General features: G+C 41.8%; 6 protein-coding genes across 8 annotated transcripts; 4 read left to right on the top strand and 2 right to left on the bottom strand.

The window, feature by feature from the left end:
* Nucleotides 1–124: 124 nt before the first annotated feature.
* On the bottom strand, nt 125–496 carry RB195_006074 (uncharacterized protein; the record flags this gene model as incomplete). The annotated part of the gene is made up of 1 exon (XM_064178950.1): nt 125–496. The coding sequence occupies one exon, from the start codon at nt 494–496 to the stop codon at nt 125–127; it is 372 nt and encodes a 123-aa protein (XP_064035949.1).
* Nucleotides 497–783: 287 nt separating this feature from the next.
* On the top strand, nt 784–1,065 carry RB195_006073 (uncharacterized protein; the record flags this gene model as incomplete). The annotated part of the gene is made up of 1 exon (XM_064178949.1): nt 784–1,065. The coding sequence occupies one exon, from the start codon at nt 784–786 to the stop codon at nt 1,063–1,065; it is 282 nt and encodes a 93-aa protein (XP_064035948.1).
* Nucleotides 1,066–1,638: 573 nt separating this feature from the next.
* Nucleotides 1,639–2,049, top strand: RB195_006072 (uncharacterized protein; the record flags this gene model as incomplete). The annotated part of the gene is made up of 1 exon (XM_064178948.1): nt 1,639–2,049. The coding sequence occupies one exon, from the start codon at nt 1,639–1,641 to the stop codon at nt 2,047–2,049; it is 411 nt and encodes a 136-aa protein (XP_064035947.1).
* Nucleotides 2,050–3,950: 1,901 nt separating this feature from the next.
* Nucleotides 3,951–4,262, top strand: RB195_006071 (uncharacterized protein; the record flags this gene model as incomplete). Its single annotated transcript, XM_013448051.2, has 1 exon — nt 3,951–4,262. One exon carries the CDS (start codon nt 3,951–3,953, stop codon nt 4,260–4,262), a length of 312 nt encoding a protein of 103 aa, XP_013303505.1.
* A 4,274-nt stretch (nt 4,263–8,536) lies between these two features.
* On the bottom strand, nt 8,537–19,363 carry RB195_006070 (uncharacterized protein; the record flags this gene model as incomplete). 2 transcript variants are annotated; one of them, XM_064178947.1, is made up of 10 exons in its annotated part: nt 8,537–8,677; nt 8,798–8,959; nt 9,039–9,098; nt 9,283–9,444; nt 12,511–12,654; nt 13,244–13,336; nt 14,317–14,375; nt 15,418–15,550; nt 19,089–19,192; nt 19,243–19,363. In XM_064178947.1, the coding sequence occupies 10 exons, from the start codon at nt 19,361–19,363 to the stop codon at nt 8,537–8,539; spliced, it is 1,179 nt and encodes a 392-aa protein (XP_064035946.1). The 2 variants fall into 2 exon arrangements, with proteins under 2 accessions (XP_064035946.1, XP_013303506.2); XM_013448052.2 differs by lacking the exon at nt 19,243–19,363 and having other exon boundaries at nt 19,089–19,187.
* Nucleotides 19,364–20,362: 999 nt separating this feature from the next.
* On the top strand, nt 20,363–25,032 carry RB195_006069 (uncharacterized protein; the record flags this gene model as incomplete). Of its 2 annotated transcripts, XM_064178946.1 has the most annotated exons (9): nt 20,363–20,458; nt 21,797–21,891; nt 22,092–22,217; nt 22,355–22,480; nt 23,250–23,342; nt 23,438–23,549; nt 23,704–23,770; nt 24,863–24,928; nt 24,992–25,032. In XM_064178946.1, 9 exons carry the CDS (start codon nt 20,363–20,365, stop codon nt 25,030–25,032), a joined length of 822 nt encoding a protein of 273 aa, XP_064035945.1. The 2 variants fall into 2 exon arrangements, with proteins under 2 accessions (XP_064035945.1, XP_013303509.1); XM_013448055.2 differs by lacking the exons at nt 24,863–24,928; nt 24,992–25,032 and having other exon boundaries at nt 23,704–23,832.
* Nucleotides 25,033–25,848: the final 816 nt, after the last annotated feature.

Raw genomic sequence — 25,848 nt, 5'->3', positions numbered from 1 at the left:
AGGGAAAAGGTAAGCTGGAATAGGGTGAATAAATCTTCATTTATGTTATAAAGAGCATTCGAAATCAATTGTGGCCCTAAAGAGGGCCGTTGGGTTAGAATGGAGTGCGCCAGCGGCAAGTGGTTTACTTGCTGGAGGTGTACTTGGTGACGGCCTTGGTGCCCTCGGACACGGCGTGCTTGGCGAGCTCTCCGGGGAGGATCAGGCGGACGGCGGTCTGGATTTCGCGGGATGAGATCGTCGATCGCTTGTTGTAGTGAGCGAGTTTCGACGCCTCAACAGCGATGCGCTCGAAGACGTCGTTCACGAACGAGTTCATGATCGACATCGCCTTCGACGAGACTCCGGTGTCGGGGTGGACCTGCTTGAGCACACGGTAGATGTAGACCGAGTAGCTCTCCTTTCTGCGGTGTCTCTTCTTCTTGTCTCCGGTGCGACTGGCCTTTTGGGTCTTCGCGGCTTTCTTAGCTCCCTTGGCAGATGGCTTTGGTGGCATGACGACGAGGTTCACTGGGTGGTCAGTGGTGAGGAACCACTCGCCAGCGCCTTCCTTTATACACCATCTGCGTCCGCGATCCGCCCCCAGCTGCGCGGGGCGGAGTTCCGCGCAATGTCTATATAAACAGCGCCGATGCGGGTATTCTACCCGTGAGTGTATCTCGCAGTTCTCAATCGTCGCTATGTCTGGACGTGGAAAAGGAGGCAAAGCCAAGAGCGGAGGAAAGGCCAAATCGCGTTCTTCGCGAGCTGGACTTCAGTTTCCCCGTCGGTCGTCTGCACCGCATGCTCCGCAAGGGCAACTACGCTGGACGCATCGGAGGAGGAGCGCCCGTCTACCTGGCCGCTGTTCTCGAATACCTCGCCGCTGAGGTGCTCGAGTTGGCCGGCAACGCTGCCCGTGACAACAAGAAGAGCAGAATCAACCCTCGCCATCTCCAGCTCGCCGTCCGCAACGACGAGGAGCTCAACAAGCTGCTTTCCGGTGTGACCATTGCTCAGGGAGGAGTTCTGCCCAACATCCAGGCTGTCCTCCTGCCCAAGAAGACTGCTGGAGACAAGGAATAAACGCCTTGTGTTGCACTCGTGTGCCAATTCTAACCCAACGGCCCTCTTTAGGGCCAAAAATGTCATTGAATACATCATAGCCATCGGGTTGTTTTTTTAAATAAATATTTCTGTGGTGTACTGTGTTAGAGAATAGTTGTAGGAGCGGGTAATGGAAAATGAGACACTGCATTTTTACTTCGTTCCTTGTTTCCGAGAAAAAGATCCATTGCACGTTTTTGCACCACCAGTCTGCCACTACGTTCTTGATAACAATTCCGGCACTGCTTTTGTGAGCATTTTTTCATTAAATAGTTTTTGAGTTACCGCGAATACATGGTTGCAAGCTGAACAGACACATATTTCACGAATAACTCAACTTCAAGCTAGCAGCTTTTCTTTTCTTTTCTAAGGAAAAACTCATCTGAAAGCCATTTGCTGCCCTTCACAGCCATATTCGGATCGTTCTTCGTTCAGCATTGAACACGTTCAGTGACGCTTGCTCCGCCTCCGTGAGGACTCCGCCTTCTTGTGCGTGTCGTATAAAAGGGGCGCGTGGCGAGCACTCCGCACGTTCGCTCAGGACACTCAGCAATGGCTCGTACCAAGCAGACCGCTCGTAAATCCACCGGAGGAAAGGCTCCCCGCAAGCAGCTGGCCACCAAGGCCGCCCGCAAGTCGGCCCCAGCCACAGGAGGAGTGAAGAAGCCTCATCGCTACCGCCCAGGAACTGTCGCCCTGCGTGAGATCCGTCGCTACCAGAAGTCGACCGAGCTGCTCATCCGCAAGCTGCCCTTTCAGCGCCTCGTCCGTGAGATCGCCCAGGACTTCAAGACCGACCTTCGCTTCCAGTCTTCCGCCGTGATGGCTCTCCAGGAAGCCTCTGAGGCTTATCTCGTCGGTCTCTTCGAGGACACCAACCTGTGCGCCATCCACGCCAAGCGCGTCACCATCATGCCCAAGGACATCCAGCTTGCTCGCCGTATCCGTGGAGAGCGTGCTTAAGTGCTGTGCTAACTACTTTAACCCAACGGCCCTCTTTAGGGCCACATTTTCGAAAGTCGAATACATGTTCAATTTTATGCATTATTTTGAATTACAAGTTATTGTTGGATAATTTGGATAGTTTCATGTGTTGTGCTTCGCATGCAGAACATGCTTCGACAAATAATAAACAACACCTGAAGTAGATGCCGAAGGTGCGTCATTGAAATTCCTTTTTAGGATCGAGGTTCTACCCAACAATCACATTTAGAGGGATTCTTAACTGTAGCACTGCGATTGAGACAGAATTGTTCGTAGGAAATAAAGTAATTTCTCAAAGTATTCCTGCTGTTGTTACTAAAACTCTGTCTCAGGACTATTCAAGAACTTGTGCTGTTTGGGACAATTGATATGTGTATTGGGAAGTACGTTTTCAATAATGACTTCATTTTAACAGATATTCACGTCAGTCCTCACAATTTTTGTCAATTCCGGCATTTAGGCACACGAACTGGGATGGGTACGTGAACAATTCTAAAAATTTGAAGACATCGACTTTCTCCTCGACCGTACATCGGATAGAAGCTGCGGACGCTGAATGGAACAGATTTCCGAGCGTATGGCCTCAGCATTCCGAATTCAAATCGACCTTTGCCACTGCTTCACGCTGGACGATAACGACGCCACGCGCTCTTGTTCCCGCCGAAATTCGAACGGCTCATCTCCTCGTCGATGCACTTCCAAAACGGCGGGAGAACGCTGCACATAGTTGGCGTATCTCTCTAATGGAGTGTCATTGTGTCCCACAAGGAAAGATACAGCAGAAGAGACTGCACGAGTCTTCAAGTGCAAACAAGGCGTTAATTAGGAGGGTCGTTGAGTTCGCACGATCTGTTTTTGTTCCATGTAGACTGAATTGAGAGCAGAGCTCATTTCCTGAGCTCCAGAGGTTGAGAACTCAAAACGCGAGGTTAGGATCTCGCTAACAGTGGCAATAGTTCTGCGATAGGTGAAAACATGTGCTAGGAGTTTCTACCAACTTTGGGGTTTGTTTCACCCACCATCAGTTGGAAGAATCTGGATGGGCTGCTGGATTTCGCCTTAGGTTTCAGTGAGTGACAACAGTTGAAGAGACATCATTCTGAGTTAGCTCGTAGTTCCGTTAAAATGAAGTAAAAACTATGAAAGATGATAAGAACTGGATAAGAAAAACGTGGATGAATCGCACACTAAAGCTCCGAAATTTGCCTCGTACATCTGTTATTATTTGTTGTTTGGATGTACTGTTGAATATTGTGCATTAAACCCGGAATATTCCTCCATTTGAATCATTTACATAACCCGAATTACCTAATAACAGTGCTGAGCATCAGTAAGTAAAAAGGAACATTGCGAAGGAAACAAAAACAATCATGTCCATCTTAATCAATACAACCAATCAATATCGATTATTCTCTCAATTGTCCGAAAAAACATAGGCGCCTTATTTTGAATCTTTTGATCATTCTCGTAGAATAGCTTCTTTTTGGATTATAAAACATTATCTTCACTGACTCCAAAGGTTTATTTCTATAGAAGGAGAGCATATGTTTGCCCGCAGAATTTCCCATTGACTAAAAGATGAGAATTGCCATACGTATTATTGATGGAGTTTCCAGACGGAATGAGGCGGCACGTTACGACGACGAAGGTCAGTTTCTGAAGAGAATCTTCTAGCTCAAGAGTCTTTGGTACAACAGTGTTTCAATTATGAAGAATTGGTAATCTTTTTCAGTTGAACACACCATTTTCACATACAACAGCCTGCAATTATGAGCAGCAGCTGTGGCGATGGGGGCGCAGCGGGGTGACCCGGGCGTAGCATATAAAAGCAACCGTCGCCGTCACTTGGCATCTCATTCGTGAGTGCAATCGTCGTCGCAATGTCTGGACGTGGAAAAGGAGGCAAAGGACTCGGCAAAGGAGGAGCGAAGCGCCATCGCAAAGTGCTTCGTGACAACATCCAAGGAATCACGAAGCCGGCCATCCGTCGTCTCGCTCGTCGTGGTGGTGTGAAACGCATCTCCGGCCTCATCTACGAGGAGACCCGTGGAGTGCTGAAGGTGTTCCTCGAGAACGTGATCCGTGATGCCGTCACCTACTGCGAGCACGCCAAGAGAAAGACCGTCACCGCCATGGACGTCGTCTACGCCCTCAAGCGCCAAGGACGCACCCTCTACGGTTTCGGAGGATAAGAAGCCCTCACCAAAATACGATCCCAATAAATTTAACCCAACGGCCCTCTTTAGGGCCACATACCATCCCTTGAGTTCTTGCGTTGTGTGAATACATTTGTTCGGTGAAGTTATAGCTCTCGTGGAGAGTGTTTAAGCTTTATGAAAGGCTCCAGGTGCTTTGTGGAACGTCTCACACCAACAGAAGTTGGATCCAAAAATAAGTAGAGTGAATAGCGCTACCTATCATTACTGGCCTGGCTCATTCGTGGTGTGATATCCACACAATTGTTTCGAAGTGTGCACTTCACGTCAGAATAATGCATGTGGTAAAACAAACTGCTGCAAAACCGTTCATGCACCTCAAAGCTGACCGCCACACTTTTGCAAAAGGTACATGAGATCTCCAATGGAAGTGCAATAGTCATGACGAGAAATATAATAAAACGATCACAATAGAACTAACCCTATGACCTCTTTAGGGCCACAAATTGTCCTCTGACTTCTACCTTGATTTTGAACAGTATTGTGTATAAAGTGTTTTTCCTTCAAGAAGATATTAGTCTTAAACGAGCGCTTGAAGTTGCTTGTAGTGGTGTCTGTGCGTATGATATGAAAGTTGCATTACATTGTGTATGACCTCCCAATGTATTTGGGTTGTGGAACTTGAACTAAGAAGTTTCTAATTTTCTTGATAAATGAGGCAATCGTCCTGTCAATAGAGGGCATGCTCAGATTAGCAGTCTTTTGTAGGTGTTCCCACATCCAAATCAAAACTGACAGTCTTGAAACGAACGAATCCAGAAAGTGAGGCGTTCTTGAGTTCTGGTGCCACGTGCGATTCTCCAGGATGGAGTATTTTGGCAGCGGCTGAAAACTGCCGTTATTTTTCCCAGTCACTGCTTCCATCATAAATCTGCAATTGTTTCCTACTCCAGCAGTTGTTCCTCATAGTTGAGCCTCATGAAATGCAGTTACCGCGTTGCATGCCCCTTTGTTACGTGTATGTATCCAGTGAACCTACCGTAATTGTTTGCAGGACTCTCGCTAAACTCCTTCGTTGGTCTCGCTTGTCCAGTAGAATTCAAAACGTAGGTTTTGCCGTAATGTATTGGAGGCAAAATGAGCCAGTCACAGCAAAATTATGATACGCTCTAATCACCTGTAAAGGTTGCCTGTGACTGTTTATTCGAAGGTCATTTTGTTTGTTGTCGCTGAGAACGATTTAATTGTTCCCATTTTCATTTCAGGTACCCGAGGAATAAAATCAATCAAGTAGCGAAAAAGAACGCTACTAACCTTGAAATGTTGGAGAAGTACGGTAAGACCAGACATGGGCAACTACAATAACTCAAAAATGAGCGAGTAATAAAAACACAAAAGTGTAAAGGAAGAGATCTATATTCTGGATATTACTAATTGGATTTGTCTAAGGAAATCAGATATCTGAGAGTTGTGCAAGTTCTCCGGACGTAAACAAATTGTAGGTGTTCATGGGATACACTAACTGTAAACTTATGACTTTTGTCCTGAACAGCTGAAACTGCAAATATAAATGTTGTATAAACGATTGGGGATCACTTCTTTGAATTTCATTTGTTTATTTTATTTGCAACGCTCCTGGTAAAGTCATAGCATCTTTAAGTATCAAACTAGCATTAGAATGTCTCTTCAATTCTTTTTGAACTATTCACAGGAACGTAACAATCGTGACCGAATAGCCTGTGTTGTCGTAGCGAAGGTGAGCCGCAGGTGTTCCGTTTCACATAAGGTCGCTCATTAATTCATTCATTACTCACCTCGCTCTCATCACTCGTTCAATTATGAGCTTATCGAGCAGCCAACAATGCTTATCACATCAACATTAGAGTGGCTATGGCAAATATATCAGAGATATCAGAGAATAGTCGGAATAACCACTTCAGTTTGCTGAGTTTACTTGCAACTGAGGTATGCCGCATATTAACCCACCTGAAACCCGCGCCGCCCCAGATTCGTGGGGTGATGCCTTTAAAATAAATTCAAAAACCCTCTAATCTGCCACTATGGATCCAAGGAACAATGGGAACAGAGATTCTGGAGTGCAACTATCAAATTATTGAACATGGACCTTTCGGAACTAATTTGAGCTTAAATTCAGATTATAGTTGGAGAGAAGGGTCTTGAGGATAAATTATCCTGATTTACTACTGAAGAGACATCATAAACATAATAATTTTTTGTTGCCATGGACCCTCATTCATTTTTCTCCTGAATCAGAATGGAGTTTCCCTTCGACAATTTCAATCCCCTCCGATGACGACACACACATGTGCTTCGGGTCCGGTTTGTCATTCGGTGATGTCGCTATAAACGGGTCGAAATACGCCGATTCGACATGGTTCACAGCGTTACAATACATCACTATCGGAGGAATCACTCGGGAGACAACAGGAACGACGCTTTACAACTCAATCCTCAACCAATCAACACAGCCGGAGAGATTTACGAGTGAGTTCCAAGTGTTCAACTCATTTATGCCGGCATCAGAATTGTAAATAGTAAATAGTACATGAAATGTCTACATGAAAATTGCCACTCGTGGCTTGATTAACTGTTGAATTCTAAGTAGAAAAATACACGCTTTTGACACGGCTTGGCGAAAAAAAAACCACGTGACACAGATCCATATGGGATGAATCCGTCACAAAAGGGGAAAGCTCAGACCGAAATGACACAAAATTTCAACTGGCGGATCCCAGAGGACGCTAAGTTGTGCGCTGCTCAAGTCCGACGCTGTCCACCAGAAATGCCGAAGCGCTTTAACTGGCAGATAAATAGAGCACTGCACAGAGAGTAGCAGTTGTTGAGTTCTGAGAAAAAATAAACACACTTCTGTGATTTTGCTTGACCTACTTATGTGGTAAGAACTGGACTTTGTCAATCGTAGTTTGGATTCATCGCCCATTCCAGAGGATAACAAAAAATAATATGATGCAAGTAATAGCAGTAATAATATAACAAGTAATATATGGTATAAATCCCTCTTTATGTTCTAGTACGCATTTCTTTAATCTGAGAAGTAACATATATGATTGCTTTTAGTAGAATTCCTCCCGAACGCCATTATTATGTAGTCTTTTTTTCATTCACTACGCAAGATCTCCTCTACAAAACCAAGGATGTGTTGATGTTTCCGGAGCGCTACTGTAAGAATTCTAATTCAAACATTCTACTCGATACTTAAATGAAAACTGCCCTTGTACGTCTTATTTTAAGAAGAAAAAAGGACATATGATGATAAGGCAAAGATATTTGGTATACTTTTGTGAAAGTAACGCAAAATTATTTGGTATACTTTTGCGTTACTCTCACGCTACCTGTAAAATAATGACATTGCACAGTTATTTAGCAGCGTCGGGTACATTTGAAATGCTGCAGGTTCAACTCGCATCTGTTTTTCCCAAAGACGGTACTTTGTTGGAGTTGGAGAAATAATTGGACGTGAGCGTCCCATTTTCGTATTTACAAACTACGCAGGTACCTACTTACTACAATAAGGTACATCGTAGTCTACATATATCTCTACATAAAAAATCACGTGTACCTTGAGACGCTTCAATCTTACACTTCGTTATTTGATGCGGCAGAACTTTCCACAATCATATGACGAGGCCACTCTGAACTCTGACTCTATTTTCATAAAGGGTAACTCTGCGAGAGGAGAAATTTTTATACAACAGTTCGAATCAGATGCACAACACAACTGACACAGCACTATAAAATAATATCTCTGGATAATTTGCAACGAATATCAAAATATACATGAAAATATTTGTGAAGATTTGAAACAAAACTGCCATCGGGACGTGAACAACCCGTGCTGAGAAAAAATATAGCTGAAATGTAGAAAGGACAATGACTGAAACCTTGCGCGCTATACTCAGGCGTAGATGAAGATGAAAATCGACGCAAATCGATACAGATCTATACACCGGTTGAAAAGAGGGTAAGATGGTCATGGAAAGCATGTACGGTGGACGGATTCACTTGGGCCGTTATCACATTCGGTAAATCGATATCGGAAAGATCATAGCAACGCAGCAGACGAGTAGTATTCTTATTGAAGTTAATCATCTCTGTTATATTAGCATCACTACGATAAAAATGGTAGTAGATCAACAAGCAACTAACAATGATGGAAAGATATTACCCCTAAAGAGGATGGCAAGTGTGCACACGGAGAAGAAGCGTCAGACATAACAGGGAAAGGAAAAGCTGAACAGTCAAAAAAAGAGAAACGGATCCAGTACCGGTTAGAGGTAGATGAGCATATCGACGAACTGCTGTGGAGTGACACGAACCGAAGGCGATTCTGGTCGGAGACATGGATGACCAAGAGTCTTCCAGAATAACGCCTTACAATGACAGCATATGTGAATAAGATCTGCGTACACCTAAAAAATGTTTCTCTTAATGGATAATCTTATTCTGAAGGTGTTTGGTGTACTGGTATAGAGGAATATTTAGGAATCTCTGCTGACAAAAGTCTTTGAAATAATGAACATATAATCGACCTCACGGATCCCAAAGTATTTCTTCAGCTCGAAGAATGTCTTCCGCCATGTTTTATCTGAAGTCTTTTGCTGATCGATCTGTGAAGGAGTGAAGTGGAATTCGCAAAGCGACTGCCAAATACGATCCTCTCGATCAATAATACTTTGTAGGGCTTCATGAGCCTAGAAATAGCATGAGTATAGCACTCCTTTTACTCGTAGTATGGGTAACTTTAATCATATAGTGTAAGAAATCTATTACTTTAGCAGTTTCCAACAAGGACCTGTGATCGGGAAGTCGCCGAAGAACAAGGGAGAGAATCTGAAAGCAAACAAGAAGTTGAAATTGGAGATATTCCACAAAAAAGTAGTCTGATACAGTGAGTAGGGGAAAAAAACTGAGTGGTATTTATCTTGGGCATTTCAACAGATAAAACAAGGCCAGAACATAATACCGGGATTGCACTGGTACCATCACCACTAAAGTCACTTTTTAGCTTGCCTACCTCTCGAGGTAAATCAAGGAATGTTGTGCTTGTTTCTTCCGCAGATGTCACGCTTTTCGGCTGTCGGTCGGAAATGACATCGAGAAGGGAATTGGCAGTGTGCTGATGGCGTGATGCCAGCTGTGGAGAACCGCAAACATGACCTTCGAGGGCTTGTCCGAACTGAAATATGATACTTATGAGCATAGGAACTGAAATGAGTAGTAGAATGTCACTACAGGACTGCGACAAGTTGATGGATGGGTGGTGATGGCACAACCGTAAACTTGGAGGCTTCAACTTAATAAATTAATTCTGGGAAAATACTTGTTATCCACAGAAGATTCTTTTCAAAAATAATTAATCTTCTATTCGACGTTCATAAATGACCATGACCTGGGAAATTGCCCGATATCAGGGTTAACGAGGCGAACGCAAAGTCGTAATGCAACACCAAAACTTCGCAAAAGTTCTCAGGCGAACTTTTTCTTTGTGACTAAAAGAATAGAACAGGAAGATGTTATGAATTTTAAAGTATAATCTCAGCTGCTTTCTTTTCATCCGACATGTTCTGGATAAAACTAGTTTTCTTCATTTTTTCAAAGTCTCACTGAAACTGCTTAAACGAGGCATAATAAGTCCGTTGACCTGGGACCGTTTCGCCCTTCTAATTTTTGGTGCTTCACCAAGAATAATTCGCTTTTCTTTCCTGAATTCCTTCCTTCCTGAAATGTCGACATTTTTTTTAAAACTATAATCGTAAATATTACATCTCTGACTATCACAGAAAAGGACTCGTTGAAAAGTATTGGAATTTGGATTTTTACCCTTACAGAGAAAGAAGAAAGCGCCAGTACCTCTTCTTTGATTTTTTTTTGCTTAATTTTTAGCACTTCTCGGGCATGTTAAATGTGCATAGTTCAACGTTCCGTTGATGGACTATTTTCACACTTTTTTACATCAAGTCTGCCGCCAAAAATACAAGGACAATAGCGAACAAGTGGCGTTTGAACTGAAGTCCTGCTCTTCCCCGATAAAACGATGGAGGTCCTACTGCGGAAAAGCTTTAGTTCTTATATAATACACCAGTGTGCATCTCAATTAGCTGCTTTCCAGAGGAAGTACATATGATTGCATCGACTATGACGAGAACTTTGACTAAGAGCTCAGAGCTAAGACCGATGCCGATTAGAAGGGGTTTCCAGAGTATTCTTTTTCTCCTTTCAAGCCCATTTTACTCCCCAGTAGCATCACATAACTATTTTACGCATCATTATTTCCTTTTCGCATGCGCAGAATAAATTAGGCAAATGTGTGGTTGTTGCTGAGGCGAAAACAATGTATGGGAATAAGTTCGGAGAGATCTACTTACTTTACTTTACTTCGGACTTGACTTCGGTAACAAATCTAATCTCTGAATGAAAGACTAGGAAAATCTAATCGGTGTTTCGTATGAAGTTTCGGTTTTGCAAAGAACCTGGACTCCTTTCTTTTAGAAAAATTCCAATATGTATTAAATTAGGTTCGAGCAACAGTTCATGGCTCTACTCAGATTCTCCGCAGGGCAATGAACCATTTGGGAGATCCTAATATTCGCACATGAGAGCGAGCGCTGTTCTATTTCACGAGAACGGCGAATGGCAAACGAGGTGTTTGATTGAGGCCAGCACTCCCGATTCACTCCTCTGGAACACGACAATGCCCCCACAATCAGACACAAACATTACGCAGTTGATGACAATACAACAAGTGCCACTCGATCGTTGTCGTAGCAGAAAGTATCAAGGTTAGGTGGTTGAGTTGCAGTGTTATTAGTGTTATCGAGTTTTTTTTTTGAAACCAATTGAAAAGTGGTAGGTAGTCAAATTTACTGTATAACAATATTTTACACATCACAAAAAAATCCATCTTCTTCCCAAAAACTCCATTTAAAGGATTTGGAAGAGTGAAGAACAAAAACTTTTTCAAAGGCACGAAACAGTGCTGAAAGAATGGGTCAGTCTCGAAGTTGATGGCTGCGGCCAGTGTCTTCTGTGCTTTTTACAGATATTGGTAGCGTGAATAACAATAACTAAGAGAAAAACAAGGAACTATTAAAGGTCTCAGTAGTCATATTCATATAGGCACTGGAAATATCGACAGAAAACAGCTTAGTTAGTCCGATTATAACTTTGTGAACCACGTGTACAATAAACACATAGAATATCGAAGGAGTTTACGACGTCATCGTTTCACGTGGACCTGTCACGTGAAGCGATAACGCTGTAAACTCGAACACTTGTAACTAATGATAGAATTCAGGACACATCGCAATTCGCCAAAATCCATAATAATTCAAATGAGTGGTTTAATCTTGAAAACGTACTGTGAGGTAAATAATTTTAGCTGTCCAAAAAGGGCTCTGATTAAAGATTTGTAGATTCAATAGAAGGGCACCAGTACATCATTGGCAGACTTGTATGTCCTGTTATTAAAGGCATCACCCCAGGAATCTGGGGTGGTGTGGGTTTCAGGTGGGTTATGCCTATACGGAGTCGTGGATTATGGAGAGAAGGGTGATTCCGTCTATTCTTTTCTAATTGTCGTAAAAACGGCCCGGAAGATACGACTTCGAGCGTTCCGGCGCGCTATTTTCTACAACGAGTTCGATTGGAGCGCGCCAGCCTTCTGCATGCGCCGCATCTTCCAGGCCGTTTTTTTTTACGGCAATTAAGAAGTAATGGACGGAATCGCCCTCCTCTCCATAATCTGCCACCCCGTATAGGAACTCTCCACCTGAAATCCTCACCGCCCCAGATTCGTGGAGTGATGTCTTTAACTCAACTATAGTAGATTTTTAGTTGTCATATTATAATTGTATTGTAAAACAAAGAAAAACATCAAATCGAATGAAAATCTTTCTGCAAAAATCAATTGTATGATGTTCCTGTTGTTTCTTTAGAAACTAATCTACGCAAGGGATACCAATAGTAGTGCAACAACTGGGCCCTAAGCTTGCAGCCTCGCTGTAGTGTACGAGCAACGCATAATACTAAGGGATTGACTAATATCTAGACATACGAGCAAACATGAGATAGTTACGGACGATTCATTTTGTTTTTCGATCAGAAGACTCGTCTCAGTGCTAATCGGTTTCGGCTTTTGAGAGGTGTAACACTCAAGTGACTTTGCCAACCATTTTAAGAGTCAAATGGGAGTTCGCTTCCTCGCTTAGCCTCATGAAACGTATCTAGCAGCCAAATCGCAAACCTGCTGGACCAATTCCCTGGCTGTTGATATGTGTACATCTTCCTCCGAGGATCGCAGCACAATCGCGGTTAAAATGCCCACAAGCGACTTTCGAGCATTGCCTGACAGATTTTGGACTTTCTCCTGCACAAGGATTTCAACCACCTAAATACAGAGAGCAATCGATCAATTCGTTTTGATTGCACAACAAAAAAGCCCGCTGAATTCGACGATCCGTTATTGTTAGGTGCTGGTGTGGAGTATTTGCATACGACCCTCAAATCGTGCCTCAATCCAGAGTGTTTGGCAGTTTGTAAGTGTTTACAAACAGCTTTTCCGCTATCGCCAGACGTGGTGCCTGTCACGCTCAGAGCATAGCAGCAGAAAGAAAGCCATATGCGAATTACAACACTGCCAACAGCGCTTAACAGTGATTCAACGCGCACTGATAAAGCGTCGAATCAGCTCTCTGCGTTAGGACAATAACTGCATGGCGTTCCTCAAAATAGACGATTTCAAAAAGCGCTTGTTGACTTTACGAAAAACGTAGAACTCTCGCCAAACAGCAGCAAAGCAAAGTGTCCAGTTAAGATGTCCTTTTCGCAAAGATGTTTGAGACTCTCGAGATCTCCTAAGAGAGAGAACGCACAATTCGATTTTTCGCTATGTTGCTCGTTTCCAGAAACAAGCGCACTCGAGCACGTTGGTGCAAATTATTCATAAACAGCCTGAGTTCCCAGATGACGTTCGTTACCTTGGCAATGTAGGCGAAACGGCGCACATCAGAAACACCCCTGGCCAGATCTAGTCGATGAAAAGCTTCGCTAATGCTTGTACATCCGATGAACTGAAAAAAATGCTAGAATTACTGCGAAGTCTTATCTCGAAATTGAAAAAAGACTAAAAACGGGATGCCATCATTTGAAGAAAGAAGCGCAACTCGAGAAACGAATGATTTTAACTTAGTTGAAGAAAAAAATCTACAGTTCTTCTTTTTCTACATTATACACATGTTAGAAGGACTTATCCAAATTAAATGCAGGTGGGATCATTGAAACTGCACTGGCGCTGAACTCCAGGAGTAAATACTCCACAGAACTACGTTTTTACAACTCTGAAAGAGCCAATAGTCGATAACCAAGTGTTTCTTACAGAATCCAGATCATAAGGAAAGGTAAAACGGTACAGGCATAGCATTTGATATCGGCGTGTGTTCTCCCGAATTTCGCAACTACTTCCAATCAAACAAACTTCTTTTCGATCATTTTCGAAAGTTTTAGCGAGACGTATACACTTGTGCAAAGTAGTACAGCGGTTCACAGCAGTTGTTAAGTCTGAGTGTAACCAGAACTGGAAGTGTTAAAACTCCGATAGGTAAAAGTGCAGGAAGCTCAGGCAATTTCATGAGTAATCAGTCGCGATTTGAGGCAAGAAACAACTGGTGTGCACTCCCTGGACCATCCAATGCGTAGCAGACAATTTGCAGAAAAAATGAACTTAGGGCAACATATGTCTCGATATGACAGCCGTAAAGGTCACTGATGCATTAAGCGTTAGCGTCACCTGTGTCAGCAAAACACCATCGTAATAGTGTAGTCCTTTCGGAAATAATTTCGAAACTGTCTTTTAAAAAGCAAATTATAGCTATCGCTAAGAAACACCTCATGCAAGAAGAAGTTTCAATACAATTGTGTTCCGTATATCTGACTATAACTGAACTTTTGTTAGATATATTATATGTTTGTTATATATATATATATATATATATATTTATATCATCCTCAAAGTTAATATGATGCTGTCTGTGAAAACGCTGTTCATACCAACCTCTTTTGACTTGCTCTTCACAAAACAATGTGGAATCCATCCATCCTCGAGCTCGGAAACTGCAAGTAAGGGAGTCAATAACTCTCATGCCCGCCTTCTGGTCAGCTCTCACACCTATTCCGGTCTTAATCCAACGACGGAAACCATTAAGAGCTTTGGCGTGAAGTGACGGAGGTAGTGGGAAACGCTGATCAATAGGTAGCAAGGTGTTGCATCGGGGCCACTGCACACTTTCAGAGCGCCTTGATTCATTAAACCTCAACGCTCAGAAATTGCTCCCGGTTGGGTCACATCTGTAGATAATCAGCTTAACCCTCTACTGTTTTAGTCCCGTTGCAGCACTTATGTCTACGACTTGGTTTTCAAAACAATTACTCGTCGCTATAGTTGAAAAACAAAAACACATGAAGCAGCTGATCCGCCGGTCAAAGTCAGCTGATTTCTAGTGAGCAGTCTGATCCGGAAAGACGCCTGTCAGGCGAGAATTGGAACGCGGACATAGGCAGCAGAGCAGATATCACCCAAAACACCAGAAGTCATGTGAATGACACAAGGTGAAGAAACTCGTGATACGTGAGATAGATGTTCATCAGATAAAAGTTCACTACAGTAATGATCTTAATTTTGATGATGAGGTGGTTGACATCTCGTGCGTCTATGAGTTGCTACTGAGAGAGTGGTATGAAATAACCGGTGTAGCTGCGGATTTTTGTAGCGCCAACAAAATTCAACGATCACCGGTTCGTACGCTGAACAAGGCAACAATCTATGTCTCCGTATTCCTGCATCAGTCCTATGGTTGCCTTGTTGTTCACATAAGAACTTTATCCAGACATCGTTGTGTGGGTAGGTGTGGCATCTACAATTAACACCATGTATTGCGCTTTTCTTACATTGGTTTGAGCATTGTTCCCGGTTATTTAACTACATTTGTTCGTGTGTACTGTACCAGGATGTACCCAAAGTTTCCAGAGAAGCTTAGACAAGATCGTTTAGAAATTCAGTCGAGGAGGACGCGTCTTGAAAGAACAAAGTTCTGCTACCTCGAACTTCACGAACTATTGTAGAAGATTCTCATAAACTTCATTTTAAATGACTCACTAGGATCTTCAGAAAGCGATCCACTTCGGCTCCCGCTGCCACTGTCTAAGCTCAGCAATGAGGTCGATGAGTTTGTATGGCATATCTCAATCTCGGGAACCGCTCCTGGTATGGGGATGGCGTCAGAGGTAATCTGGAAAGGTGTAATGCTTGGATCGAGTTCCTGGCTCTAAACAAGAAAATAGTTTCAGGGAGTTTCATATGAATGCTGCAGGATTCATCTTTTGCAATTTCTAACCCTTTTATTGTGTTTCGAACATCCATTGTAATGTTCAAAGATTGATTCCCATAAATAGTTCCAAAACAGCTGCTTCTTTCATACTTAAAAACACATTGAAAACAAGTGATAGCTCTTATCAGCTATTATGAGACCCATCGAGAAATTCTGCCTCTATACTTGATTTCAGTCAATTCACTTGGGGTTTTAAGCTATCTACATGAAATCTTTGCGCAGTAAGTTGCGCGAGAAATGTTTACATCATCTTTCGTTGCGCAAATATTAGCAGTGCTGCTCTGACTAGGCATTCGTATTCACAAGTCTTTTTGCGAGGTTTTTTCTTCACCTAAAGAAGGTCTGGACCTTGAAAAACGTGAAGACGATCACTTCAAGTTCCTGTTGGAAGTTAAAGAGGATCCTTCACTGAAAGACGCTGCAATCGGGGTCGGTTTGAAGGACTTCTTGAAACTACCACCTTTCACGCATCAGTATGAAACCGATCCTCTTCAACATCGTATTTTTGAAACAATATTAGCCATCTTACAGTTGTGAGAAAGAAAACTAGATTCACTTGCTTGTTTTGTTTCCTTCGCTGCTGAAGTCTCTAATTGACTTTTCGTCATGTAGAGTTTCGAGTGTCGTAGGCAACATTACCACGACAACTTTCATCGACCGCGGGGAGCAGTGAGTATGCGGCCAGCGCGACGAAAAAGGAGCGACAGCGCAGTGAAGATGGCGTCGTGGAGATAAAGACGGGTGAAAAAGATGTGATGATATCCAGCGACGATGAAAAAGCCAGCCAATGGTTGCAGATCTGGTTGAGATCTACTTCGCTATTGCTTTTGTTTGCGCCCGAAACAATCATCGATTGATCTTAATTAAGACGATTGCAGACCATGAAGATGCTTTTAAGCATGGATGACCAGTTCTTGATCATGTTCTCGAAGTGCTGAGGAAATCAAAACAAACAGCAAAAAACAGCACTACGAAGTAAACTCGTTCTCCCAAATTGCACGATTGAAAAAAAAAACTTTGGGTGTGCGTAAATGTCAAAATCTGAGGTTGCGGTGAACACCTATCAGTATGAGATATGTCCACGTCTTCTCGCAAAAATGGATCAGTATATTCGCTTCTTATATACTGTCCCAAAACACATGTAACTTCTGCAAAAAAAAAAAACTTTTTAACTTCTGTAAAAAACAGAGGTTTAGACTTAGGCTTTCGAAAAAAGGATAAAAAACCTTTCTGCTGGGATGACCATTCCATTCTCAGCAAATTGAATTTAGCAAAAAAATATATCCGTATAAGAATGAGAACTATTGGTTCGAAACCCCTAAAATAGGTATATGTGTTCTAAATGAACTGCTCTGTTACATTTTAGTGAAGCTGTGAGAGAAGAAATAAGTTACAAACAAAAATGTTGACCCTTCTCGTCTCAATCTTACGTAATCACAAGTGTTCTCTTTTCTGATGGCAGACAAACAACAAATGTTGATAGTTTTCATTAGCGGAGGAAACAACATCGACCAAAAATCGCTAATCGCTAATCCACTGCTCAGTAGTGATAGTAATAAAATAACGCAGATGTTTAAGCGATCAGACGACCACCGAGAAAACTACGCTACGCCCTTTCGAATTCTTCATATAATCTAAACGAAACGAAAGAGAGCTCTTATCCACATCAATAAGACCATACAGCCATGATGGTTAGTGGTATTTCTTCCGGGAGTGTTCAATACTGCGCATGATTTTAATCGGAACGAGAACAAGTCCCATCATTACAAAAGAATCCAACACGACAAGGATGCACAATGTGCGACTGAAAGTGCTGCAAAAAAGAACCAGACGGGAGAAGCAGCCAGCAATGCGATAGTGGAGAAGGCGAGCAGCGACGCCGAGCGGTCAGCAAACATTTCCGCGACAATGTAGGAAACATGACGCCGCACTGACCTCGTGTCACCTCACAGATGTCCCATGACGTGCGGTAAAACGCGCATAATTAGCATTATTGGCGACAAACGTGGGCAGATTCTGTCATTGCAAAACGAATTAATGTGTAGCTGCGTAAAAATGGAAAAACTAAAGTACAAATGGCCGGGAAACAATGAACTTATCGAAGCATTTGCTGAATTAGGGCTACCGCACATATATCGCTTTTCGCGTTCGCTATTCTTTTGCCAATGCAGCGACGCTACGAGCGCATAATTAGAGCGCTTCATGCGAACAGTGAAACTAGTTTCTGGTACGTCAATAAACGGCAAAAGTTAATTAGGCGGAAAAAAAAACAAAATGGCAAAGAAACGACACAGTCGAAGAGAAACTATGGAAAATTGTAGTAAAAATTGGATGAGTCCCCTCAAACAGCAGATAGGACAGAAAGAAAAGGCGAAGTGGCCTTTGTAACTTTCCAAAACATCTGTTGGTGACTTTATATCAGAAAAGTAGCAGAACAAAGGCAGAAGTCCCCTTTAATCCCTTTGCATTTGAGAGCCGATACCATATTGGCCTCCATCGTTATATGCACTACATCATTCTTATTTTCTGTAGTTGCTGCTGCGGTGAATGGGAAAAGGTACACCTGTAACAATTTTCTTCAGACGAACAAAAAAGAGTCACTCTGGGGACGCCCGATTTCTGCATCATAAGGAATTATGCACGGTGGCCTAACAGTAACCAATAGGGCAGTAGGAGGCCATGGTATGGTCATTTAATCGGTGGCCATCAACGTCAGCGTCTTTATAGAATGGCGAAACAGGCAGAAAAATTGGCAATATCAATGCACAACATGGCACATACCACTGAAATGAGTGTTTCAAAGACAAAAATGGTAGACAATAGTAAGATAGAAAGTAAAATGATAGAATAGCCGCTACTTGAAAGATGAGGTATTGAAAACCCCTTCAGCATAAAAGTTTTTAGCTATTCTATTCCATACAGATACAAGAGATGGAAAGGATGTAACAAATATTTTCTCCAACAATTTACATGGAGGTGAACCGAGTGCAATAAAGGAAAATCCACAATTGTTATTTAATCAAGGATTGTTGTCATCAAATAGAAAAATGGAGATAGATTGTGTTTAGAACAGTTATGCAGCGGCTTCCCACATAGAAACCAGGAAGCATAATAAAAGTGTCATTAAAACTCGGTGCTGGCAGTAACGGCATATGAACGCGCTATTACGCTGGAAATAACTGGCCTTTTCAACCAATCTTTTCAATCCACAAAACACTAGTATACGAAACACCGAAACTAGGAAATGTTATGGCGTAAGTTTATGAACAAAAATATCAAAAAATATTATCAGATTATTCGGTAACAACTCGCAATCGCTCAGAATTCTGCGACAATTAGTGGCAAGAAAAAAAGAAAAACGAATTAGATTGGAAAATGAGATCAGCGAACGAGCAAACATCCAGAAATCATGAAGGACCGTGAAAGGAGGCTTTCTTACCTGTATTGGTCTCAGCTTGGATCGTTCCCAGCCGTTGGTGTGCGGAGTTCGAACCCAGGTCTCACCTGGAGCTCTCCAATCACGTCCCATGAAGGGCATATCTGCTGCAATGAGCGCGCTCTCAGCTGATTCCGCTGCGTCTCTGCCCGCCCACCTCCGCCTGCTCGCCGGCCAGCACAGGGCCCGTGATCGGCGCCAGCCATAGTGGTAGCTGACGCGTCGCGCGTGCACTTATGCAGACACTTGACGCGGTTCTCCATCCGTCGTTGATTCATGTGCTATTCGCTTTTGTCTTTCTTTATATTCCCTGCAAGATGTTGATAACTGTTATTTCATCAGCCTAGTAATTGAGATGCTTGGGCTGTTAGGATCGCTGAGGAATTGTGGGGTACAAATGCCTCTTTGGGACTGTAGTCGTTGCTTTCAGTTAGTTCCCATGTATTCTACAATTCTTTGGCTTTCATGCGTGGTGTCTGCTCGACTGATTGACAAACTTTGGCTTTGAACAATCACGGGATAATATAATGTGGTGGAGACCTCTGTAGAGTTCTTTTCACTTTCTATAGATTTTCGGCTGATACTCTGAGAGATTCATCGTACTGTAAACTGCAAAAGTAGTGTACCCATACGTGTAGGAGGTAAATCCTATATTTTTGTGTGTCTTACTAGTGACAAATGTATTATGAAATGCAGAAGACTCTGACTCATAGATTAGAACCCCCGTATCGTCAACGTTCCTCGGCGACCTAATTTTTTGTACATATTGACTGTGAACGGGTGACAAGCACTAAAAGCTGGTATTTTTGTCAGTGATAAGATTTTGCAGTGAAAGGTGCTGTACTGGAGACATCACCGTCTAAATTAATGTTTGTTGTTCGAACATCATTTACTATATGCAATCATAATTGCTCGCGCAAACTACAGAAGAAACTTCCGGACTGATATATGGAGAATAGGGGTGACCCACTTCCCAATGACTTTATTTATATATTATACATCTGTTGCGGTTTCTTGTATCGAAGAAAAGTCGAGAGTTCTACAGTTAGGAGAGACTGAAATTTACTGTGTGGTTTGATGAGTGGTCTGAAATGTAACCATGTAGTTACTTCTTCCACCATTATAAAAATCGATATAATTCATTTCATTATAAAAAGACAAAATATTTCTGATTGTTCTTGTATTCATAAGAAGTTCTTGCTTCCTTGTTAAATTGCATGTTCCAGTACTCGAAATTGTTCCACTGCACATTGTCAGTATAGCATAGTATATGGAAAATGACGGATCCAGACTCCGATTATAATTCATCTGAGGATGAGGATTATGTGCCAGAAGAGGGAGTGGAAGACGTTGATTACCCATCTGGGGGAGAGGTGCGCTTTCAGTCTTCTTTGAATACATTCATGATTTTTAGTCGATGTAGACCATATTTTAATATTTATATACGGAGTTATTGTTTGTAGCTTCGTCATGAGCAGCCTTGGGCAGAAAATGAATGTCTAAAACCATGCGCTACTAGCGCTGTACTCAAGAATGTGACATTTTGTCAAATTCTTGGTTCTTATTTCAGACTCTTTGTTTGCGCTACGTGGTTATCCTTGGCGGATGATCACACAGGAGCTTTTCTAACTGATTGTATTGGCTTCATGTAAAAAGCTTGTTTTTCAAAACTAATCCTGATCACTTAGAAATTGTCGTCCACATTTTTCGTATCCCTTAGTCCAATTTCATCGTAAGAATTTCATTTCTAAAAATTCGCTTTAGTTTTTGATCAAGATGCTGTATACGTAGATAACATTCGGTTTGAGGTGTAGACGCAATTTATGGGATTGTGGTATAGTCGGATAAAAAGCCTAAAGCTCCTTGCAGTTGCAGAAGCTGCAGTATTCGAAGCGGCGCGGTGAACCGTAAACTAGCAGTTGGGGTCAAGAGAGAGCCCCCGCTAGCACCACTCATCACTGATAACATTTGGTTTGAGGTGTAGACGTCACTGCGGTCCTAGTGAAGCTAGCGATGGTTCCACCTTCATCCCTACTAGGTCAACCGCGTCCTTTCGAGCGCTGCCGCTTACCTGTCTGCACCGAGCTTCAGGTCTTCTTGACCCGATTTGTCGTGCACCTTATGTGGTAGTTAACTGCTCCGGAAGAGTCTGACGTGATTTCGGCGGCACTTGGAGTATTGGATCTCGCAATTTCTCCAAGTCCTCTCTTCTTGAAACTTCAGCATTTGAGAGTGTATTTATGTTTTCTTGTTATGTTAGCATAACAAGAAAACATAAATACACCCGCTATTTCTTTTTCGTTAGCAGAAGACAGAAGAAACAAACAACGAAAAAGAGAAGAAGCTCCTTGCTGAAATCTGACGAATAAAGTGAAGAACAAATTCCAATAATTGGTATTGACTGTGTTCAAAATATTGGTAATATTAGAAGTACAATTTACAAAAATGTGTGTACATTAGTTGCGAAAAAAGACATTTCATTGTACATTGAATGACATTTCTTTGTATGCGTTGCAAGGCGAAAAATGACATTTCTTTGTATGTGTTGCAATGGTGTAGAAAATATCTGATTTTTTTATAAGCGGTCATAACCTAGTCAATGTTTTAGTGAATACGTGTCAACATTTTAATAAGAATAAAAAAAAGCAGCTCCTGCAGCCTCTAGGTGTGAAAGAGTCGGAAGGAAAAGAGATTTTATTTGCTTTATTTAGGTTGATGAAGTGAGCGAAGCTGATGGCGAGGTAGTGGTGACTAAAAGAAAAAGAGCTGGCAAGGATAATCTTCCGAATTCCACCCAAAAATCATCGTAAGTATTACGTGTTTTTGCAGGATATTTGTAATCTTGCCCTGGCAGACATCCTACCACCTTTTAAAACCGAAGCCCGCCATACTCCATTGTTATAACCTTTGGTTCAGTTAGTTATTGATGTAGAAGCGAATATATATTTGGACTTTCACAATTGGTCGATGGAGCTGTGTTTTTCTCCGATTTTAATCTGGTTTTAGTACCTCTGCAGACGGCGATGTGGAAGAGGATGCTAAAGCAGCATTCTTGGCGCTAATGTCTGAAGACGATCCCATTCTTGGCAGAAAACGAGCAGACATTCTACCTGACTCATTAAGTACTTCGAAGTAAGCGATTTCTTCGTTACAATTTTACAACTAACCGACCAATGTAATCTTAGTACATTTTTTTAATTTGCGATATACTTCTTTACGATGTGGACTTCGTTTCTGTTTTCTGTTGGTGTAAAACTCACCTGTTTAAGTGCGAGCACGTGCGTGAATGTGGTGGCTTCCAGTTCATCATCTTCTTCGGATCCGGAACATCACGAACTGAAAGCTGAAAGTAAAGTGATCACAGAAGTTTTCGACTTTGCAGGCGATGAAGTGAAGTACGTTTTTCATCCATTTTCCCTTCCACGTTGTCCCATTGTCCCTATTGACAACATTTTTACGAAATGAAAATCATTCCACCATCGATTCGATCGCACAACTGTCGGAGTCTTGATGTATTCCTAATCCGATGCCACATCTCTTCTCCACTATCTTTTGTAGAAGATTGAGTCTTCTGAACTTCCCATTGCGCATTGCGGAGTTGCATCACCTGAATGTGGCTGGTCCTTCTTTTCGTACTGACATATAGTAGGGTCAAAACGACATGAAGCACTACGCAATTGCGTACGCGGCTTTTCTCGAAGCGCTTCGATGGAGCGTAGCAGCCAGGGGCGACGTAAAACCCTTGCTGTCATCACCCATACCTGTAGTTTGTGGTGGTCTATTTCGGTTCCAATTGCCTCCACAGCGCTGCTCCGAGCTCGTACGCAAATGCACCGCAACTACACTCGCGATTCATGTCGTTTTGACCCGTCTATAGTTTACACTTACTGAGGTGCAAATACAACGGATTATCTGTTACTGCTCACTTTTTTCGCTGTTATTCGAATATTCCTGACCTATTTCATATCCATCTTGGTGTTAGAGTTCTTTCAATTACAGATGAGATGAGATGCTGCCAGAATTTGATTGGGATTTGTTAACTACCGTCATATATTTCCAATAAATGTCCAGATTTTGTATAAATCGAGGAGCTAAACTATAACAACGATGTAGACCTTAGCAAATGTGTGTTGATCTGATGTCTGCACAATCAGATTTTTTTAGGGTGCAACGGACAGTCACTGCAGAGGAGGCAAAGGAAATAGAAGCTAGAGAAAAGAGGAAAGAGAATGAGAAGATGAAGAAGCCACCACAAAAGTTAGTTTTTGTAATCATTTTAAAATATGTGGTACGGGAAGTTGCATTAATGTTTGTCCTGGAATGATTTTTTTGCCCATTATTTTATTTAATAGGAGATTGGGTCTTGGGGGTGCCTTAACGCTACTCGCGAAAAAGCCGAAGATGTCCGTTCTTGATAAATCAAATCTTGACTGGAACAGTTTCAAGGAAGAAAACAATCTAAAGGTATTCCAAGCTCCTCGTAGTACAAAGGACTGTTATATATTCTTATTTGTAGTATTGTTTGTAGTTGATCTTTAGATGCTTATTATTATTAATTAACGCTTCGCTCCCCATTCTCAGCAAAGTGTAATTCTCTTACTGAAGGCATTAACTTCAGGAAGAATTGGAGACTTTTAATCGTGGTAAAAATGGATATTTGGACAAGATGAACTTCTTATCGAGAAGTGATTACAGAGAATTTGAAAAGGAGAAGGCAGTGAGGAATTCATCACGAAAACCTACTTAAAGAAGTATTGTTTTGATTTATTGCTCACTGTTGACTCAATTCTCGTCCATTTTTCATATTGAATTTCGAAATGCTTTCAACCAATTCAAAGCTTTTTCTTAGAAATGAGCGGTACTCCTGAGCTTTTTTCAACCTTCATTTTCTCCTAGGTATCACACAGAACTTCGGTTTTCTCTATGGATGCCTGTTCTTAATTTGTTCATTGATTATTGTTGTGAATGTTGTGTTGTTTCAGATTTGTATTTCTATATTGACTATGTTTTGATTTTGGATTAGTATCACCGGTTAGACACTGTGTCTTGCTAGAACCGTGCTTTGTTGTTTTATCCTGCTTTATTTTATAAACGATGTCCTCGTATCTAGTTCTGACTGTTTGTTTTGACCAGTGGTGACAAAAATCCACGTTGCGACTGACTTTTCTTTTTGTTTCTTCCGACAATTCTATCTTACCAAATGTCGGGTGAATGTAACATTAGTTCTTATTTCATTTTGCTCCCTATTTCAGGAGCAATATTGTATTAGGACGTAGTTTGGCTTTTGAGGTGTTAGAATTTTTGAAGATTTTTGTAGTGGTTGCTGCTCTCACAACGCTGATTCTTCTAATTTGTTAGGTCCTTTCGGCTGTGTAACATCAAGGTGATAACACTAAAAAGTAGACGTCGAGAAGATTGCTCACTTTGTCATTTATTTCAAAGTAACGGAAGACATTCACTTAAGCACTTTGCTGTCTCTAGTTTTCCCTTTATTTTGGCTTTTGAGAAAGGATCCATGATCTTTCTAGAAGTTGCGCAATTTCTTAAGTCATCTTTTTCCATTTCATTCGCTGTCTGTAGATTGCTTCGAGTCTTGAAAGTCTTGAATTGTGATGCTAGAGAGCCGGATAGTGAACGAGATGCAGCTCTTCTCAAAACTGTAGTTGGGGTTGCATTTCTTGAAAATACAGTCGGCTTCCTTCTTTTGAATTCTCTTTTGCTTCTAGTAGTTAGTACATGGTGTAAAAAGTAATCCTTTTTCCATTTGCAAAACACAGGTGTCGTTGTGATATTACGTTGCGTCGAAGAGGATTTCCCCACACAGTTTCCAAGCAAAATCTTCGGTATGTCCTGAGGGCAGAAGGCTTTGCAGTGCTCGAGTGATGCCTGAAGCTTTTTGTTTTCAGAGGACGAGAAGGTTACTCTGCCGTTTATTTCAAAGCAATGAAGGATATTATTCAAGATATCTTCACAAAGATATTTAAACATACAAGCACTTTGCTGTCTTTAGTTTTGCTTTTATTTTGGCGAAGAGTGTATTGAGGCCCGTGGAATGGATCAGAAAAAGTGCTGCTAAGAAATTTATCATTGCAAAACTGTGTATCAGTTTTAACATCATACAAATTGCAAAACCATGCATCAATGTTAACATCATACAAAGGGAATGAAAATTGTGTTTTTTTTAATTGGTTTAAGCGACATCATTTTACGTCCAGATCACTGAACAGCCCGTTTTCGAGAAAGTCGACGGAATTTTTTTTTTAAGCGGCGACGGCTGCAGCCGAAAAGCTGCCCACATTGGGCTTAGTGAAGAGTGTTTCGCGAGCAGTGTGAGCACTGTCTTCCTGCAGCTAGGTTTTTGCGATTGTGTATCGACTTTTACATTTGAATAGCTTTCGATTCTATTTTGTTCCAGTGATTTCTATATAGCATAATTTAATTTTCAATGCATTTCCAAATGCAAAAATCGTCCGCAGGACATTCCCTTCTCTGGGCGCCACTGTTTATCAGTAAGTGATCTTATATGGGCGAGAGAATCCCATCTTTAGTGTATAATCCGAATAATCTTAATATATAATCCGAATATAATAACGTCGCGAATCTTCATCTGGTTGGTCGCAACGCTTGCACTGCAATGCATGTGGCTTGCTCTCACACAGTTGAATACATTTGGTATCGACTATATGAAAAGTTTTCTGTATTTACAAAACTTGTTGTGTGCGGTAACCAGTGCCGAACCGCTCTCGTATCCATTTCAAAGCAG

The sequence above is a fragment of the Necator americanus genome, chromosome I (genome assembly GCF_031761385.1).
Source record: "Necator americanus strain Aroian chromosome I, whole genome shotgun sequence".
Taxonomy (NCBI): Eukaryota; Metazoa; Nematoda; class Chromadorea; order Rhabditida; family Ancylostomatidae; genus Necator; species Necator americanus.
The sequence above is the reverse complement of the archived record's forward strand: the minus strand, read 5'-3'. Positions and strand labels throughout refer to the sequence as shown.